Source organism: Microcaecilia unicolor, chromosome 4, assembly GCF_901765095.1.
Source record: "Microcaecilia unicolor chromosome 4, aMicUni1.1, whole genome shotgun sequence".
NCBI lineage: Eukaryota > Metazoa > Chordata > Amphibia > Gymnophiona > Siphonopidae > Microcaecilia > Microcaecilia unicolor.
The window spans coordinates 49754127-49775572 of record NC_044034.1 but is presented as its reverse complement, the minus strand read 5'-3'; the positions used below and the strand labels follow the sequence as shown (position 1 = coordinate 49775572).

At 42.0% G+C, this 21446-nt stretch overlaps 1 protein-coding gene across 1 annotated transcript in view; it reads right to left on the bottom strand.

Moving 5' to 3' along the window:
* CNTN5 (contactin 5) overlaps window positions 1–20153 on the bottom strand; it is a 699531-nt gene extending 679378 nt beyond the window's left edge. Inside the window, exon 1 of the mRNA XM_030200224.1 lies at window positions 20108–20153. Within this exon, the coding sequence (XP_030056084.1) occupies window positions 20108–20111 (4 nt within the window). The 5' untranslated portion in view covers window positions 20112–20153. The remainder of the gene's footprint in view (window positions 1–20107) is intronic.
* Window positions 20154–21446: the final 1293 nt, after the last annotated feature.

Sequence of the window (21446 nt, the reverse complement as noted above, 5' to 3'; positions counted from 1 at the left end):
GCCCTTTCCTCTCTGAGCACACCACCCGAACTCTCATCCACTCTCTCATTACCTCTCGCCTTGACTACTGCAACCTACTCCTCACTGGCCTCCCACTTAACCATCTATCCCCCCTTCAGTCCATTCAGAACTCTGCTGCATGTCTTATCTTCCGCCTGGACCGATATACTCATATCACCCTTCTCCTCAAGTCACTGCACTGGCTTCCAATTAGGTACCGCATACAGTTCAAGCTTCTCCTACTAACCTACAAATGCACTCAATCTGCAGCCCCTCCCTACGTTCCTACCCATAACCTCCGCTCTCAAGACAAATCCCTCCTTTCAGTACCCTTCTCTACCACCGCCAACTCCAGGCTCCGCCCGTTCTGCCTCGCCTCACCCCATGCTTGGAATAAACTCCCTGAGCCCATTCACCAGGCCCCCTCCCTGCTCATCTTCAAATCCTTGCTCAAAGCCCACCTCTTCAATGTCGCCTTCAACACCTAACCACCATACCTCTATTCAACTTGACATTTCATCCCTTAGATTGTAAGCTCCTTTGAGCAGGGACTGTCCTTCTTTGTAAACTGTACAGCGCTGCGTAACCCTAGTAGCGCTCTAGAAATGTTAAGTAGTAATAGTAGTAGTAGAAATGTGGCCATTTTATGGCCATGCTAAAAGTGGCCTCGGCACACATAAAACTCATGCGCTAGTCATAGCGCAGGCCACCTTTTAATGCAGTTTAGTAAAAGGGCCCCTAAGATTGTATAGCATTATACTTCTTTTCAAACAGTGTTTCAACATAATAAACATTTACTACAGGATTCTATAAATGGCATGCATAATTGCATGCTGTCCTGGGCTGTGTATCCAACTTGAATTGGCTAATGAGCCAATTAGTGCCAATAATTGGGTGTTGAACTGATCTGCATAGGGCCCCGCAATTGCTAAGACCGGCCCTGCCCTTCTTGGCCTTCAAATATAGGTGACCTGTTATTTTCTGTCTTTTTATTTTTTCCTTGAAGGGAGAATCCAAGTGGCATAGAAAACATCCATTTTAGATTTTCACGTTTTCAGATCCACTTTGGATTTCTCTGTACGAATTGGTCTGAACTAACTTTCCACCATAGAATGGAAACATGTTTTTCTTACTAGTTAGAAACAAAAGCAATCCACACTTACCCATAGTTTGCTGTGCTACACTACAATGCAACTGCTTTTGATAGAGGCTGTAATTAGTATATGATGTTTTATAAAACTTTCTGGGTTGCTTCCTTTTTTCAATTGCTATTGAAAAAACACAAGAACAAACTGTATGCTATGTAATACAAACAATTTTCATTACGAATGTGCTTGATTCTGCTATTGGTTAATTACCTTTCTTTAGGGCATTCTCACTGCCAAACCTCAACGCTGACTAGATTAATAAATGCATGATTAGTTGTGGAATTGCAAGGGAACCCAAAAAAGCACTGATCCAGCATTAATCAACTCTTTCAAGTCCTCTGGGACCATGAGCTTGCTTAATGATAATTGCGTGCATATATAACTAATGTAAATGTAAAACAACAGTGTTGCCTCAGGTGACTGAATTTCTTATGGTAATGTTTAGGGAACTTATCTTTCCATCTACCTACACTGTAGAGTATTTCAGAAACAAGAAACTCTTCAAACTGAGTGAAGTGCTGTTTTTAGGATGAACTAACTAATCCCATCCAGTGGGGCTTCAGGGATATCATAGTGTTAAACTACTGATAATAACAAACTTGTTGAAATTTTCATTTAACAGTAGTCGTACTAAAGAATTAGCTCTAATTTGAAGGTATGGGTATGAAAATCACCATGGTGAATCATCTTAGGGTGCCTTAACATGACTAAGCCATCCCATTCCCCTTATAATAAAGGGAACCCCTGCTATTCCAGGAAGGGGAAGGGGAAGAGTGGAAAATAGCTAGGTTGGTGATTGAGCTTTAGATAGAGATAAGCACCAATCATATTTGGGGCAAATGTAGGAGCTTTTAGTGAGCAGTTGTCTGCAAAGAAGCCTGAGTGGAGGAAGGTGTTGAACCACCCACTCACCATATTTTATTCATCAGGGGTTTGAGGTGGAGATGAAATGGGGACGAGGGGGGGGGGGGGCAGGTAATATTGCAGCAGAGCTAGAGTTGCCATCCCCATCCTGAGAAAGTTTGCTGGAGGTTTTCAGAAAGTGAAGTATTCTACAGGAAGTAATGGGGGAGGGATAGGTCCATATGTGTCACTGTCATGGGCATTACTGCAGACCATTCCTGAGAGGGCATTGGTTTGGACATAGTTAAATCTTTACCAACTAACCCGGGAGTGTTACTGTGCATGAATATTGAATGCTTCAGTTGAAATTTAGGGATTGCATTGATAAACCGACAGAAAGGAGGTTTTTGTGTTAATGGTTCCTAATAAAGCTATGGCCGGTTTCTGCCACAAAAAGTTTAAGGGGTCCTTTTACTAAGCAGCGGTAAGCACTAATGTGTGTTTCCCATTTGCCAAAATGCACTACCACTGGGCAAGCTCAGGCGTCCTGCGGTAGTTCTGGCATCTGCATGTGTTTCCCTAGCACTGGGGGTATGTTTGAGGGGCAGAGAGTAGGTGCGCCCAGAACTAATCTGTTAGTACAGCTACATTGCCACGTGCCAACCAATTGGCACATGGTTAACGTGCGAGCCCTTTCCTCCTACTAAATAAGTGTCAGCAAGGGCTCACGCGCTAGTGGCCATGTGCTAATTGGGAAATTGGGCTAATTGGGCACCCAAATCGGTATAATCAAATGCCCATTTTGGGCGTCTTCAAATGCACTCCGTCGCGGAAACGGCCAAAGTTGACGGGGGCATGTCAGAGGCATGGTGAAGGCAGGACTGGGGCATGTTTATCGGCCGAGGAGAGATGGGCGTCCTCGGCCGATAATCGAAAAAAAAGAAATGCGTTTTTAGCGCGAATTTGGGTCACTTTTTTGGACCCTTTTTTTTCCCGAACAAGTCCCAAAAAAGTGCCCTAAATGACCAGATGACCACCGGAGGGAATCGGGGATGACCACCCCTGACTCCCCCAGTGGTCACTAACCCCCTCCCACCCGAAAAAAAAAGAACTTTCAAAACTTTTTTCCAGCCTGTATGCCAGCCTCAAATGTCATACCCAGCTCCATCACAGCAGTATGCAGGTCCCTGGAGCAGTTGTTAGTGGGTGCAGTGGACTTCACCCAGGTGGACCCAGGCCCATCTCCCCTACCTGTTACACTTGTGGTGGTAAATGGGAGCCCTCCAAACCGCCCCCAAAACCCACTGTACTCACATGTAGGTGCCCCCCTTCAGCCATAAATGCTATTGTAATGGTGTAGAGTTGTGGGGAGTGGGTTTTTTTGGGGGGGGGGGATTTGGGGGGCTCAGTACCCAAGGGAAGGGAGCTATGGACTTCAGAGGTAGTTAACCTTTTTTTTTTAATTGTTACAAGTGCCCCCTAGAGTGCCCGGTTGGTGTCCTGGCATGTGAGAGGGACCAGTGCACTACGAATCCTGGCCCCTCCCACGGCCCAATGCCTTGGATTTGTTCGTTTTTGAGCTGGGCGCCTTCGGTTTCCATTATCACTGAAAAAAGATACCGCCCAGCTCAAATCCACACAAATCCGATGCATTTGGCTGGCGCAAACCGTATTATCGGAAAAAAGATGGACGCCCATTTTTTTTCAAAAATACGGTTTGTCCCACCCCTTCAAGTACCCGTTCTCGGAGATAGACGCCCATGGAGATGGGCGTTCACGTTCGATTATGCCCCTCTAAGTGTCTTAGGGGCCCTTGTATTAAGCTGTGCTAAAAGGTGAAACAAGTGTCTTGTTTTATTATTGAAAATTCCTTTTGTATGCACTATTATTATTGTACTGGTCCAAAAGGTACCCTCCTATATTATTCCAAACAACAGTATTACATCTCTATCAATCTCTTCTTCCTCTGAGCAAGTACATTTAAAGATCAAAGTGTTCAAATGAGCAAATTCAAGGAGGCTGGAGGCAATATTTTGCTTGTAGCTTCTTGCTCTTTGGTTTATTTTTAATGCCTGCCTTCACTCTACAATCTCAGTTCCCCATTTGGTTTGAATATCAGGCCATTCAGTTACAGATACTCAAAGGTAAACATGGACACCTATTTGGAAAAAAAACAGATAACTCTAAATGGATCAATAGTCTAAGAGGTCCTTTTACTAAGCTGCATTGGGCATTAATGAGCACCTAACGCAGCAAAAAATGGACTACTGCAGGACGCACTACAGTATTATACACTAGTTTGCGAATGAGCATGCACTAGCCAACTTTCTGTATTTTTGAGGAGGTATGTCAGGGGTGGAGAATGGGCATTCTTACAGTAACCAGTTAGAACGTCTACATTACTGCATGCTAACTGGTTAGCGCACGAGTACTTCAAGAGCCCTTAATGCCTACAAAATAGGTATCAATAAGTACTGCAGTGGTAATTTTTAAAAATGGCCATAGTAACATAGTAAATGATGGCAGATAAAGACCTGTACGGTCCATCCAGTCTGCCCAACAAGATAAACTCATTTACATGGTATGTGATACTTTATTTGATACCAGAGTTTGATTTGTCCTTGCCTTTCTCAGGGCACAGACCGTAGAAGTCTGCCCAGCACTGTTCTTGTAGTAAGTTCTGAAGCTAACGTCGAAGCCCCTTAAAATTTACACTCCAGCCCATACCTATCTATTCAGTCACGATCAGGGCATAGACCATAGAAGTCTGCCCAGCTCCCATTTTGTTTCCTAATTACCGGCGTCGCCACCCAATCTCCGCTAAGATTCCGCTGAACCATTCCTTCTAAACAGGATTCCTTTGTGTTTATCCCACGCATGTTTGAATTCCATTACCGTTTTCATCTCCACCACCTCCCGCGGGAGGGCATTCCACATATCCACCACCCTCTCCGTGAAAAAATACTTCTCGACATTAGTCCTGAGTCTGCCCCCCCTTCAACCTCAATTCATGTCCTCTAGTTCTACCACCTTCCTGTCTCTGAAAAAGGTTCATTTGCGGATTAATACCTTTCAAATATTTGAACGTCTGTATCATGTAACCCCTGTTTCTCCTTTCCTCTAAGGTATACATGTTAGCTCATGGCCATGTGTTTCAGCTGTGGCTATCAGTGGAATGGGCTGAGGTTCTAGAGAGGAATTCTTGGGCACCCAGGAGTAGAAGTCTTTTAGCGGATGATTTCATAACTGTGTGCAGGCATAAAGAGTGCATGTATTTCTTGCACAGGCTTTGACAAATTTTCAAAATGTAGAAGAAGACAATTTTCTTGTCAAAACACTGCAGTGTTGGGTTATCTATACTTAGAAGTACCTACTGTACACTGCTTTTTGTGCATATTTTGGATTACTGTATATACGTACTGAACACTCTGTGAATAAATTGAGCCATTTTGTGACATCCTGACGTAACGTTTGGCTCCTTCCGTTCCTTTTTCTTTGTTTATGGGAGGATTTGTTTCCTTTTTTTTTTTGTTGGACTTACAGTAAAAAAGAAATTCCAAAAATCGGAAAAGAATTGCAAACTTGCTAAAAGTCATAGTTTCTAGTTTATTAGTGCTTGCTGGTATCAGGCGAGTTCCCACCTGGACAGTTCCCGCCCACCAATTCCCCCCAAGACAATTCCCACCTAGGACAATTCTATTCCCACTTAAGGGGGGCAATTCCCACCAAGGACATTCCTCCCCCCCCCCCCCCGGTCATTTCCCCACCCTCTCTGGTCTTTTTTTATTTTTTTACCGACCATAGCTTCTTTCTTGTATCAGGTCTGATAAGTCCTGACGTTGCTTTTTTTTTTATGGCATCTGGAGCAAAGTTAGAGCAGCATACAGACGTACACAGAGGACGTATAACGGAATAACTTTTCATAGGTAGAGTAGTAATTCATTACAAATTGTAATCAGTGTGTCATTTTGAGGGACTGAATCAGGTTAAAACCTAGTTTGGGGGTGTGGGGGGGGGGGGGCATTGCCCTTCCCACATGAACTGCAGTTTGTATTTCTCTATTTACTTACTTACTTATTTATGACATTTAGTTCCCAGATTAAACATGAATTAGTGCACAGAACACGTGTCACCCGAACTTATCACGCACACCTTCGCCAGCTCTATGGCTGGTAAAGACTTACACGACGAAAATAATAAAGGGGATGGGACGACTTCCCCATGAGGAAAGGCTAAAGTGACTAGGGCTTTTCAGCTTGGAGAAAAGGCGGCTGAGGGGAGATATGATAGAGGTCTATAAAATAATTAGTGGAGTTGAACGGGTAGATGTGAAGCGTCTGTTTACGCTTTCCAAAAATACTAGGACTAGGGGGCATTCGATGAAGCTACAATGTAGTAAATTTAAAACGAATCAGAGAAAGGTTTTCTTCACTCAACGTGTAATTGGGCTCTGGAATTTGTTGCCAGAGAATGTGGTAAAGGCGGTTAGAAAAGGGAGGGGGATTACTTGTCCTAGTGTGTTTTATATTTTGGGGGTTATGAGTGGGAACTGTACTCTCTGGTGTGGTGGAAATTGTCCAGATGGGAATTGGTGGATGGGAACTGTCTGGTGGGAACTGACCTACAACCATGCTTGCTATTCCGCTCTAGCTGACAAAGCAGGGCAGAGCGGTGTACATAATACAAAAACATTCAGGAAAGAGGAAGGGAACTCCATTTATAATAGGAAAGTAAATTCAATGACAGTGGGAGAGCAGATGGAGAAGGACACAGGAGAGGGGACATAAAACATCACAAATGAGGAGGGGGACAAATGGAAAGAAGGAAGATTGGTGAACTCTCTTTCTGGTACTCTGAAAGTCTGCATAAAAAGCCATGTCTTGAGTTTGAATTTAACATTTTTAAAGGAGAGGTGTCTATGGAGGGAGAGAGGAAGATTGCTCCAGACCAGGGCTGCTGAGAGGGGGGGCAAAAGTCCCCAGAACTGGGCCTCCAAGGGGGGCCCAGCGCTGGGGTCTCTTTGTTTATCCTGCTCCTGACAGGACCCGGGAGATTGTGTCCCGATAGGAGCACAAGAGAGAAACCTCCGGCACCGGGCCCCCCTTGGAGACTTGGGAGGACCTGGAGGAAGACACAGCAGGCTGCTCTTCTTCACAGTCTGCAGCATTGTTTTCCCCTGTGGCTGCTTTTCCCTTCAGGCCGTGCATGTGCAACCTGAGAGAAAAAGCAACCGCAGGGGAAGGCCACGTGGCAGAAGGAAGAACAGCAGCACTGGAGAACTCTTCTGCTGGTGGGGCCTTGGGATTCCCACCAGCCAAGGTACCTAGGGCGGGTGGCAGCAGCGATCAGGGATGGTGGGGTGGTGGATCCTAGGGGGGCCCGGAAGCAGCAACGATCCTTGGGGGGGGGGGGGACCAGAGGCAGTGGCCTTGCCCCGGGCCCAGCTCAGTATCTCGGCAGCCCTGCTTCAGACATAAGGTGAAAGACAGAAGAATGTGCAGTGCCTAGTTGATTCTAAAAATGCAAGTTATCAATAGAAATCAAACAAAATAAAATATGGAAAAGAAAATAAGATGATACCTTTTTTATTGGACATAACTTAATACATTTCTTGATTAGCTTTCGAAGGTTGCCCTTCTTCGTCAGATCAGAAATAAGCAAATGTGCTAGCTGACAGTATATACACTGTCAGCTAGCACATTTGCTTATTTCCGATCTGACGAAGAAGGGCAACCTTCGAAAGCTAATCTAGAAATGTATTAAGTTATGTCCAATAAAAAAGGTATCATCTTATTTTATTTTCCATGTTTTATTTTGTTTGATTTCTATTGATAACCTTAAGAGTGGACTAACACGGCTACCACACTCCTCTACTAAAAATGCAAGTGAAAGCAAGAAATGGAGAGACAGACTTAAGAGTCACAGCTGTTCTGGTAGCTGGCCACAGCGATCCACTGTCCACATCACACTACTATCCCCCCAGGAAGGCCTTGGTAAAAAGGTTGATTTTCAGGGATGACCTAAACTTGACATATTATTGTTTGGAATGAATGCTTTCTAAAAGAGAATTCCACAGATGGGATGCAAAGCACAAAAATGCAGAATGACATGCCAATTTAAGATGTGAAACAATGGACAGAGGGTACTGTAAGATGGTGTTGCGAAGATAAGCGGTGGGTTCGAGCCGACATGTATGGGGTAATTGATCGATGATAGATAGGAAGGGCAGCCAGAGTGAAGGACATTTTTGGTCAGAATCTTTTGTTTTATACAAAATGGGATTGGAAGTCAGTGATATCTGAAAAGAAGGGAAGACAACTGGTCAAATTGGTGTGCGTGATAAAGCAGTTAAATTGATGTATTTTGAACTGATTGTTTTTTAAAATAGAATCACTGAAAGCTTGGCATAAATAGTATTACAATAGTCTAATTTCAAGGTTACCAGAGTATAAACTAGAATGGCATGAATTATCTTCTTCAAAACTATTACGAATGGAGTGAATATAGCGGAGGAAAAAGAAGCAGGACCTGACTACTATGGAAATGTGAGGGCCGAAGGATAGTTGGGAATCCAAAATCATACACAACTAGTGTAGGGAAGTGACCAAAGTCAGCAAAGTACCATGCAGTAGAGGGGTAACAGAAGGACTGCCGCCCTTTGAACAACAAGAAAAGAAAAAGGTAAATTCAGGGAAGGAGGTTGAGAAAAGAAAGGCAGGGACAATGCCACTTCAGAAGAGTGCCCCCACCTCGGTTACCCTAATGGTAGGACCGGCACTGACGTCAGTGCTGTCAGTGCTCTAGCTAAATAGTGCTTCTTCACCCATTCTCTGGCCCTGACATGCTCCTTCCCAAAAAACAAATAAACAAATAAATATTGTACGCTTAGTGCGCACAATTAAAAAAAAAACTAATGCTGAATCCTTTAGTGTGTCCTGTGTTAGGCCATTTTTCCTGTGTTAAGCTCACATTAGCACTTAGTACAGTTTAGTAAACGGGGCCCTTTATTAGAATAATAAATAGTAATACAAATTATTTTTATAGTGAATATATGCTTGCATCTTGGTATTTCCAGAGACAGAGCTTATTGTTAATTGGGCCCCTATCTCTGGAATTATCTTCCAGTAGCCATTTCAGCTCGAATCTTCTTTTGTCATTTGGATATTACCTTGCTTCATTGTAAATTGCTCTGCTGTGTTTTTATTATGCGATTTGTGGATTATCAGCTGACAGGCAATAAAAATAGAATAAACACTATACAGTGATGATCAGTATTTAGGTATAATATGTCACTAACTATAATAGCTTTCATCCGTGAGGCAACGGGAGATAAAACATCTTACCCAAGGTCACAAAAAGCCCAATTTTATGGTTGGTTGGGATGTGTTCAGTTGCCTCTGTATTTTATAGAAAGCTCTGGTAAATGTGGAATCTTTTGTAAAATACCCATATGGATGCAACTACATCATATGTATTTGCTAGGAAGTCAAGTGGAAGCAAAGATTTTATAAATACACATGAGAATAAATTGTTAGGTATCACTGAGGGCTTTATGGGGGGGGGGGGGGGTAATTCTATCAAGTAGATGCTAACATTTATGCATCAGTTACACATGTAAATATATAGAATGCTGACAAACAAGGGGTATAAAACTGCAAGCTGAATCTCCAAGACAGCCAGAAGGAATATAAACCAGAAGTCCAAGAGCTTCAAAAACACAAAAAAATATTTATGCTCCAATAATATCAGGATATGTTGAAAAAGTAAACCCAACTTCACCTTCCCATCTACTCCTTCCAATTTGGAGCTGCTACTACATAAGCACCATTCTTTATATGCATATCTTACATAGGGATCCTTTTACTAAGCGATGGTAAGCCAAACATGAGCTTACTGCTCGCTAATCAGAAAGTACCGCTGGGCTACCGCAGCAGCCCGGCGGCACTTCCCACCCCAGCACGTCGTCATATCCGGTGCTACAAATATATATTTATTTTTGTAGCGTCAGAGTGTACCCTGCAGTATTAAGGCAGGGCTATGCGCTGCCTGGTCACTGCCAAGGTATCGTGGGAGCCCTTATCGCCACCGCAATGGGTGGTGGTAAGGGCTACCCCCTAAAATGGCTGCACAGCAAGTGCTTTACTTGACGCATGGTCACTTCCTGTAGAAAAGAGAGACTTCCCGTTTACCTGGTGCAGTAAAAAGGGGGCCTCGGTGCATGTGAAAAACATGCACCGACAACAGTGCAAGCCCTCTTTTGCCTCATTTTGGGGGTCCTTTGTGTGTACTTGCATCTGCGTGTACACAGGGGTTATATATTGATGGAGCATGGGTAGGATGCACAGAACAAGTGTCACCCGAACTTATCACACACACCTTCGCCAGCTCTATGGCTGGTAAACACTTACACGACGAAAATGATAAAGGGGATGGGATGACTTCCCTATGAGGAAAGGCTAAAGTGGCTAGGGCTTTTCAGCTTGGAGAAAAGGCAGCTGAGAGGAGATATGATTGAGTGGAGTTGAACGGGTAGATGTGAAGCGTCTGTTTACGCTTTCCAAAAATACTACGACTAGGGGGCATGCGATGAATCTACAATGTAGTAAATTTAAGACGAATCGGAGAAAATGTTTCTTCACTCAACGTGTAATTGGGCTCTAGAATTCGTTGCTAGAGAATGTGGTAAAGGTGGTTAGCTTAGTGCAGTGTAAAAAAGGTTTGGACGGCTTCCTAAAGGAAAAGTCCACAGACCATTATTAAATGGACTTGGGGAAAATCCACTATTTCTGGGATAAGCAGTATAAAATGTTTTGTACTTTTTGGGGATCTTGCCAGGTATTTGTGACCTGGATTGGCCAGTGTTAGAAATAGGATGCAGGGCTTGATGGAACTTTGGTCTTTCCCAGTATGGGAATACTTATGCACTTATGTACTTAAATTACAGGCACAGATTTTTGCTGATACACTAATATTCTATAAAGGCTCGTAGTGAGTGTCCTCTGGGTACTAAATTAAAGATGACAGCTATATAATTGCCTCCGATGTGTGTATACACCAGCATGTACACATACATGTGCTGATTTTGTAAAATGCACATTTGCAGGTATAAAGGACACATTTGACAAACGTGGACAGAGAAGAGTAGCCAATTAAAGGGCAATGTAAAAAACAAAAAATAAAACCCTTAAAAAAATTGTTTTGATGTTTTTTATTTCTCTTTTGTAGGCACCACAGAGATGAGCACAATAGACCCCCAAGTCACTGAAGGACAGATCTTTGCTACTTGGCACCTGCTTGTGCCTTGGATCAAATACAAAAGCCAGTGCATATTTTTGTGATGTACGCATGTAGTTCCCCTTGTTTTCTGGGCATTTTATTTCTACAGTTGCTTTGATCCCATTATCTCTTTTCTGTTTTCCATGGTCTGTCTTCTCTGAACTCTTTTTCCAGTGTTTGTTGTACTTTTGCCATTAATCATGTCTCTCATGTTATTCCATTTCTCCCATACATTTCTGTCTAGTATACTGATCTTTCTTTCTTTCTTTCTTTCTTTCTTTCTTTCTTTCTTTCTTTCTTTCTTTCTTTCTTTCTCTTTCATATTTATTCACTTATATCTGCCTCCATTTATCTTTCACTAACATTTTAGCTTGCCATCTACTTCTTTCATCTCCTTCCTAGCACTGCATTTCTCTATCTTACTACTTCCACAACCTTTTAATTATTAATGTATTTTACCCACTCCCGAATACCCCATACTCGATCTCTTCGCATTCCCTTTCTTGACCAAAGAGAAGCTAAGTGTGGCAATTCATAGAAAATATAGTTCATGTTTCAATATTTGACAATAGTAGAAAGGCAGTGGGAGGTGGGCCACAAACGCAAGAAACCAGGACAACAGTCTTGGGTCTTAAAAAATGTATTAGTTAGAGACTTAACACAGAACTGTGTTTCAGCAACAGGCCTGCTTCAGGAGTCTAAAGACAAATAATAAAAATCGATCAATGGTCTGTATAAATGGAAAAACAACATGTAAAATGATGATAACCAACATACAGAGAAAATGTGTAAATTTAAGAATGAATAAAATAATTATATGTCATGGAGGGGCATAATCGAACGGGGCACCCAGGTTTTCATGAGGGCGTCCTCGCAGGATGGCCCCGGAAAGGGGCGGGGCAACCCGTATTATCAAAACAAGATGGGCGTCCATCTTTCGTTTCGATAATACGGTCGGGGACACCCAAATCATGAAATTTAGATTGACCTTAGAGATGGTCATCCTTAGGTCGTTTCTGAGATGGTTGTCCCCGGTTTTCGGCGCTAATGGAAACCGAGGACGCCCATCTCAAAAATGACCAAATCCAAGCCATTTGGTTGTGGAAGGAGCCAGCATTCATAGTGTACTGGTCCCCTTGACATGCCAGGACACCAACCGGGCACTCTAGGGGGCACTGCAGTGGACTTCAGAAAAGGGTCCCAGGTACATACCAAAAACAGAATTACCGTCCAGGGCATGCAGTAGCTTGGCAGTAGAGCCAATTTGATGTGCGCTGGATGTGCGTAGGCACCTACGTGCCTTAGTAAAAGGGCCCCATGGTAAGGACCACAGACACATATGAATGCATGAAATTCTTTGCCAGAGAAGCAATTATGAGTGAAATACAAAGAAGTTAAAGTGCTACATAAGAAAATGGACCATTGAAATATGCCTCGTGGAAACAGGAATAAGACACCTATATCTAAACTCTGGGCTTCATCAATAAAAGTTGTTTTCTTTTTGTGTCTGAGGATTATTATCTTCAGACTGTGCTGCAGAATGCTGTCAGCACAAGGTCATACACAGATGATATTGATTACAAACTGAATCAAAATATAATTCCTTCTCTATATTTCTCTTATAAGAACGTAAGCATTGCTATACTGGGTCAGGTTGAAGGTCAATCAAGCCCAGTATCCTGTTTCCAACAGTAGCCAGTCTAGGTGACAAGTACATGGCAGGATCCCAAAAGAGCAAATAAATGCCATGTTATTTATCCCAGCAATAAGCAGTGGATTTTCTCCAACTCCAATAATAATAATGGCTTATGAACTTTTCTTACAGGAACTTTCAAAACCTTGCTATATTAACAACTTCTACCACACACTCAGGCAATGAATTTCAAAGTTTAAGTATAGATCAAGTGAAGAATTTTCTCCAATTTGTTTTCCTTAGTAACTCTTTGCCTGCCTCCCTTGTCCTTTTGGAAAGAGTATGCAAACAATTCACTTTTACCTGTTCAAATCCACTCATTATTTTATAGAAATCTTGCCTGATATTCAAAGCACTTAACCACTGATATTCAGCACAAGTAACTGGGCAGTGACACTGAATATCTGCTCAAAACAGCTGTGTTAAAAGTGGGCAAGTCAGGGGCAGTCCAAGGGGTGGTGTTGCAGAGAGACCAGCAGTTATGCAGCATCCACATAGTTAAGCAAGCAAATTTAGAACAGTTTCAACACTGTCCTAAATTTTGACTGGGTAGCTATGAAAGCCCTGACACTGAAAATTGGCTGGGAGCTGCATAACAGAAATTGACTAGTTTTCCTGACAAGACAAGATCTCCCTAGCTTCCACAGGTCCATATGCTCCTGCCATTCTCATCCCCAATCCAATATGGGAAATATCCCCCCTCGGGACTACCTGAAGTCTCTGGTATTTCAGTGGGACAAAAGGGACAAGAGTGAACCCCCATTTGTTCCTTTCCCTAATGGCTGCCTTTACTAAATGACTTCTACAACCTCTAGAGGCAGCCTTGTGGTACTACCAAAGTAGTGTGTGGCTGCTGCAAGAGGTCGTTGCAACCATTTTGTAAAGATAGTTGCTAGGGGCAGGGCCGAGTGGGGTTCACTCCTTCCTCCATTAGCCCACTGGACCACTAGGGACTACAGGTAGGCTCAGGAGAACCTATCCTGAGTTGAGGGTGGAGGATGGGGATGGAAGGGGGGTATGGACCCGTGGGCAGTTAGGGGGATCAGAAGGAAACTAGTCAATTTTTATGTGGGGCCCGGCCAGGGCCCACATAACCTTCATCACTAAAACTTGTCCTCTATCCCCACCAGATCAATGTATATAATATTTAAACCATTCTTACCTCTGTTTGTTATCTGGAAGCTAACAGCACATGGGTGTGGGACTTTTAGAAAAAGTTCTGGTAATGAGTCTGAGCCCTTTTACTAAAGCACATGAAACAGTTAATGAGCAAATTAATGCTTGCTAACTGTTAGCGCCAAGGGCCCTGTTTACAAAGGTGGGCTAGAATTTTTAGTGCGCGCTAAAGCTTACCACATGCTAAATGTGTAGATGCCCATAGGAATATTATGGGCATCTCTACACAGTGTGTGCTAATTTTTAGTATGCACTAAAAATGCTAGTGCGCCTTTATAAACAGGGTCCCAAGTGTGGTAGCTTTTACCTTACTAGCATGAAAGAGCATGCTAATTTGATTTTAACTGAATGACATGTTAAGAGCAGAGAATGGATGTGGATCGCATGGTGTTTACCGCATGCTGTGACCTATGCGTTAGTACAGGATTACTAAAATCTTCCTCAAAAGAAGGCATGAAGTGCTTCTTTGACAACTGTGAATAGAAATGCATATTAAAGAACCTTTCTGTATGATAATTGCAGGGCACATGCTGGAAATGTCTCCAACAGTTATTACACAGCCTTTCCCCTCCATTTACAAAACCGTGCTAGCGGCTGCCGGTGCGGTAATGCCGGCACAGCCCATTTACTTTGAATGGGCTGTGTTGGCATTGCCGTGCAGCAGCCGATAGCACAGCTTTGTAAACCGGGGGGGGGGGGGGGGGGGGGGAGGGTTGTGTTTATCACACATCAATTTTTGCTTTTGCAGTTCAGTAAGTACAAAAACCACACTTCAGTAAAAGAGTTTTACTGAAGCTGTACCTTGGAGATGGCTTTGAATGAAGTCTGAGATACAGTGATATCAGGCTAGATTCGTTGTAATAAATTCTTTGAAATAAATACATGGACAGTTATGTAGACTATCCAGCTTATAATCGAAATAGAAAAACGCCTATATTGTGACCCAAATCGAGAGATAGACGTTTATCTCACAAAAACGAATAAAGCGGTATAATCGAAAGCCGAATTTGGACGTTTTCAACTGCACTCCGTCGCGGATGCGGACAAAGTTGATGGGGGTGTGTCGAAGGCGTGGTGGAACTGGGGCGTGGTTATCGGCCGATCAGAGATAGGCGCCTTTCGCCGATAATGGAAAAAAATATGCGTTTTTAGCGAGAATTTAGGGCACTTTTCCTGGACCCTGTTTTTCCACAAATAAGGCCCCAAAAAGTGCCCTAAATGACCAGATGACCACTGGAGGGAATCGGGGATGACCTCCCCTGACTCCCCCAGTGGTCACAAACCCCCTCCCACCACAAAATATGCCGTTACACAACTTTTTATTTTCACCCTCAAATGTCATAGCCACCTCCCTGGCAGCAGTATGCAGGTCACTGGAGCAGTTATTAGGGGGTGCAGTGGACTTCAGGCAGGTGGACCCAGGCCCATCCCCCCCACCTGTTACACTTGTGCTGGTAAATGGGAGCCCTCCAAACCGCCTCCCAAACCCACTATACCCACATGTAGGTGCCCCCCTTCACCCCTTAGGGCTATAGTAATGGTGTAGACTTGTGGGCAGTGGGTTTTGAGGGGGATTTGGGGGGCTCAACACACAAGGGAAGGGTGCTATGCACCTGGGAACTCTTTTACCTTTTTTTTTGTTTTTGTAAAAGTGCCCCCTAGGGTGCCCGGTTGGTGTCCTGGCATGTGAAGGGGACCAGTGCACTACGACTCCTGGCCCCTCCCACGAACAAATGCCTTGGATTTATTCATTTTTCAGCTGGGCGCTTTCATTTTCCATTATCACTGAAAAACAAAAGCACCCAGCTCACAAATTGTCGAATAAAACATGGACGTCTATTTTTTTCGAAAATACGGTTCGGTCCGCCCCTTCACGGACCCGTTCTCGGAGATAAACGCCCATGGAGATAGACGTTTTTGTTCAATTATGCCCCTCCACGAGGGACAGGGAAAGTGGCCCATGTCTGAATAAGGCAGACATACAGATCTTGTTTTTGATCTGTTTGTGCCTGCCTATCTACTGCTGCCACTTATGATAGAGACCCTCACCAGATAAAAGTAGATTGCACCTTCTTTGTAGGTTTTTACTACCATAAAATGTAAGTTCTTGAAAAAACAATGTGCCTGTATCTTTGCCGTACAAACAGTATTTTATTAATTATGACTAAGCAGATATGGGTTTTAATATGTTGTTGTAACACACAAACCTCTTTCTGAGAACAGATGGTAACGCAGTAGAATAAAGGCTGCTCACTGAAGCCCATCTTGGTTGGCATCTATATTATCAATAAAACTCCATATCAGCTTGTAAGCAATCAAATGCCATTCTACAAATGATTTTAACCAGAAACAGCCAAATGTACAAACATCAATTGCATTTTCAAAGGTCAGAAATTATTTATTATGCTTTCTAAAAAAAAGAAATCAGAAATGTCTCAGGTGCGTTTGTCTTGATTGAATCAGAATTTGTAATCCATCCAAAGGAGAAAAGAGAAAGAAATACTCACTCTATACCCTTGTAGAATAATCACATTGAATTAGTCATAAAGAGATTTTTAAAGACAATTTTGCTACTGATGAGTTAAAAAGTAATACATTTTCAGGTTTATTATCGAAAGAGAAGGGCGCCCATCTTTCAACACAAATCGGGAGATAGGCGTCCCTTCTCCCAGGGTCACCCAAATCGGCATAAATGAAAGTTGATTTTGGGTGTCCTCAACTGCTTTCTGTCGCGGGGATGACCAAAGTTCACAGGGGCGTGTCGGAAGCATAGCGAAGGCAGGACTGGAGCGTGCCTAACACACGGGCGTCCTCAACCAATAATGGACAAAAGAAGGGCGTCCAAGACGCGCACTTGGGCGACTTTACTTGGTCCATTTTTCTTACGACCAGGCCTCAAAAGGTTGCCTGAACTGACCAGATGACCACCGTAGGGAATCGGGGATGACCTCCCGTTACTCCCGCAGTGGTTGGGGGGCTCAGCAAACAAGGTAAGGGAGCTATGCACCTGGGAGCAATTTGAGAAGTCCACTGCAGTGCCCCCTAGGGTGCCCGGTTGGTGTCCTGGCATGTCAGGGGGACCAGTGCACTACAAATGCTGGCTCCTCCCACGACCAAATAGCTTGGATTTGGTTGTTTCTGAGATGGGCGTCCTCGATTTCCATTATCGCCGAAAATTGGGGACGACCATCTGTAAGGTCGACCTAAATTTTACGATTTGGGTGTCCCCGACTGTATTATCGAAACAAAAAATGGATGCCCATCTTGTTTTGATAATACGGGTTTCCACGCCCCTTCGCCGGGACGTCCTGCGAGGACGTCCTCAGGAAAACTTGGGTGCCCCTTTCGATTATGCCCCTCTTTGTGACCTTTGAGTATCTACTATGAATAGAAATATGATGCATGTATTCATTAAAATATAAGCAGATTTTCAGTTTTAAAAAGTTGCTCTATTCTCCACAGTTGACATTACAAAGGTAGCATCTCATAATTTGCTTAACAGAGAAACATAAAATATCATGAAAGATAAAGACTCTTGACTAGATTCTACAAATCCCACCTAAAACTTTGGTGCCAAAATAAAATTCACTTAGGTGTATTCTATAAAGTATGCTTTAATTTAGGAATACTTTATAAAATAAGCCTAAATTTCCACGTGGTTTATAGAATACGCCGAGCACCAGTCCATGCGACTAAATTTAGTCACGGTCAATTATACCAAGTAAAACCTGGTGTAAAGCCCAACTTCTAAATTAGGCAAAGATCCTCAGATTCTATACAGCGCGCCTAGAGATCCTTGCCAAAATTCAAGCAGATTCTATAACAACACACATAAATTAAAAAGCTGAGTGCTGATAACAGCACTTAACAAGCAATAATTTGCATTAATTGGCAATTAATTCAATTAGAATTTATGTGCACAACTCACTAAGCATATATTCTGTAAACTTGTGATGCACACATGCAAAAAGGGGTGTGGCTATGGGCAGGGGAGTGGACGTTTCATGGGTATTCTGTAATTTACGAACATAGTTATAGAATATGGCCCAATGCATGTAAATCTATGCGCTGGGATTTATGCCATGTTTTCATTGGCGTAAATGGATGTGTGTAGCTTTAGGTGCTGAGATATCAACAAAGCCTATTCTATATACCATGCCTAAATCTAAGCGCCACTTATAGAATGCATTTAGTCGGCACTGATTTCAATGCTGATTTTTTAGGTGTCATATATAGAATCTCTCCCTGAGTGGATGTATTCTATAACAATGTACATAGATTTTAGAAACGCCCATGACCCACCAATTCCATGCCCATAACCTTGCCCACTTTTCAACTATGCAACTTAAATTTATGCATACCAATTTACATAATGCACTTAGCAAGTTACATGTAAATTCTAATACCAATTAGTGCTTATAATTGATTCTTAACATCCAATTATCAGTGCTGAGTAGCTTGTTAACTAATTAAGTTATGCACATTGTTATGGAATACGCTTTGATTTCCATGCAAAAATCTCAGCTTGATGTATAGAATCCCAGGGTATATGGCATATCCAGTCTGCTTATCCATACCAACAACTCAACTCTACAATCCCTTCCTTTCAAAATATCACCAGATAGCCAGTTAGGTGCCATTTCAGTGCTCATTTCCCTTTAAATATTGAGTGATATTCCTCTACCACTTCCACTTGAAAGGTTTTCGATGTGTCTATCACCCATTCCATAATGAATAGTTCCTTAGAGTGCTCATGAGTCTACCCCTTTTCACCCTATCTTATTACTCCTTGTAGTAGAGTTTGCTTCTTAAGTAGTGTATTCAGAATATTTCAATTTCATGCATGTAGTGTAAGAAGGACTCTTGAAGACTGAAAAATTACCAGGTATCTACTTTCTTTTTACTAATTTTCAATGGTACTGTATATATTGTAACAGGGGTGTCCAGCATGTGACCCACAGGTCAAATGCAGTCTGCCTGACCTTGGAATGTCATCCACCTAAGCTTTTTAGCAAAAAAGAAATGATTCTTACCTAGTTAGCAAGCACACATGATTTTAAAGTATTACAGCACTATTTGGTAGATATGAAGCCACAGTTTCAAGAGCGATTTACACATCTTGATAAGCTTAAATCATGCTATATTCATGCAGCCCACACACATGGATAATGCGATTCACTGTTGAAAAAGCAGGTGTTTTTCTTCCCATCTCTTCTGCATCTCTGGATTTAGTGGAGCCTAAAATGCTATCCATGATAGAAACAAGGCAGTTCTTTATGGAGGAAAGAGAGCAAAAACTAAATAAAGATTCACCTTGCCATGAAAAAGAATTGTGAACTAGTTAGACATGCACATCATGCTGTCTCATCTCTGACAGCAGCAGTATTTCAGAAGATAACAGATATGAGGTATTTACGGCAGGTGCATTGCTACTTAGAAACTAATCTCAAACATATGGCTTTTAACGTGAAATATGGATTTTAATAATCCCGGCTCTGTGAGAAATGTGAGTCTGCCTGGTGGGGATGTGATTAGGCACAGCTAGGAAGATTAATTGAGATATACAGCAGAAGATTACATTTAGTGAACTCCAAACCAGCCTGATTATGCAAACGTCCACTTAGTTAATGCTGCATCTTCATAGATATAAAAACAGATAAATCATACCCTCTGCCATGACAGAAAAATATAACCTCTCTCTGCTTAAGTCATTGAGTGGGTCACTTGAATAAAGTGGCCAAGAAAGCTGGAGGTAGAAAAGCCATGCAGAATACATGATAGGAGAAACACTCCATAGTAGTAATTTGATTTAACATATTACAGCAACATTGACATTTCATTTTCAAATTGGTATCAAAGCCAAAACAAAATCACAAGCTCCAGGAACCTGTAACAACACTTCAGAGGATGATTGTATAGAACATAAAGGACAATTTTAAAAGCTATTTATGGAAGAAAATAAGGTATTTACCCATGTAACGTGGCTGTCTGAAAACTATCTTCCCTCAGTATGGGTCTAAAAAAAGAGGTCAAGTATTATAAACCACAAAAGAAACAAAAATAAAGTAAGACCATACACTAAACTACAAAAAGTAACCAATTTAATCTGGATCATGTATAGACAATCAATAATAAAATTACATAATAAAATCCAAAAACATAATAAAACCCAACATTGCCATATTTCAGACCACACCTGAGTCAGGGGCAGTACGGGCTCTCACACTAACCCAGCAGTAACCGGGTAGAACGTGGCACTGCCCGTTTACCGCTGGGTAACCCCCTGTGGAAATATTTTTTAATATTACCACTAGCGTCGTAAATGCTGTGCACTGCTACAAGATTGGCATACGGTACGCCTGCAGTGAGCTTACTGCGGCTTAGTAAAAGAGCCCATAGTCAATTGCACACATGCATATATTTCAAAAACTGTCTATACCTTTGGCTGTCCAAAAGAGCTGCAATTATCCAGAAACCTCACAGACCTAAATTTTTAAGGGGTTGAGTTAAAAACTGTAGAATGAAAATCATAAACATACTAAATTAAAAGTACTCAATTGTATAACCCCCCTATACTTTCCAATTCATAATCCACTGAGGGTAATACTAAGTGATTTCTTCTAAAAAAAGTTTTACAAATCTTTTTCCTTAATGAAACAATCTATTCATCTAAACTCCAAACTGGCAACAAGGCTAGATTTGATGTAAATATCAAAAAATAAAAATATAAAAATTAGTATTATTATTGTTTTTTCATTCTCTGACAAAAAAAAAACTTTCCATTATACCATTAATGTAATCAAGAGAGTTACACAACACATTTAATCATGATAAGTGCAGAAATCTTTTTTCCCACAATTGCTGAAGACTTCAAAGTCAAAGCACCATTTCTTTTACTAGAAATATGCAGTATAACTATGCTGTATATTTTTAGTAAAAGAGTCACTCAGTTCAAAAACTTTTATGTTACAAAGCGTAACTTAAGGAATACTTAAGACTACATATCATGCTGTCACTTTCTCTTGGTACTCACAATATAAATGCATCAAGGTCATGACCATTTTTAAAAGTACACTTTTCTGAAGATGCAGGCCTGATATCATTATGTCAACTTTTACCTTAATATTCACTCTGTGCACCAATGAAAATAAGTGCTCACTCTACACATTTATCTGCCAACTTGATATATGTAGGTGCCAATTACATGCTGGATCTGGTTTACTTACCACCTCGAAACTGTTCCAGTTTTACCCGATCCTATCTAAATTTACACTATACTGATTGTAATGGCCTTAAATACAAAACCACCT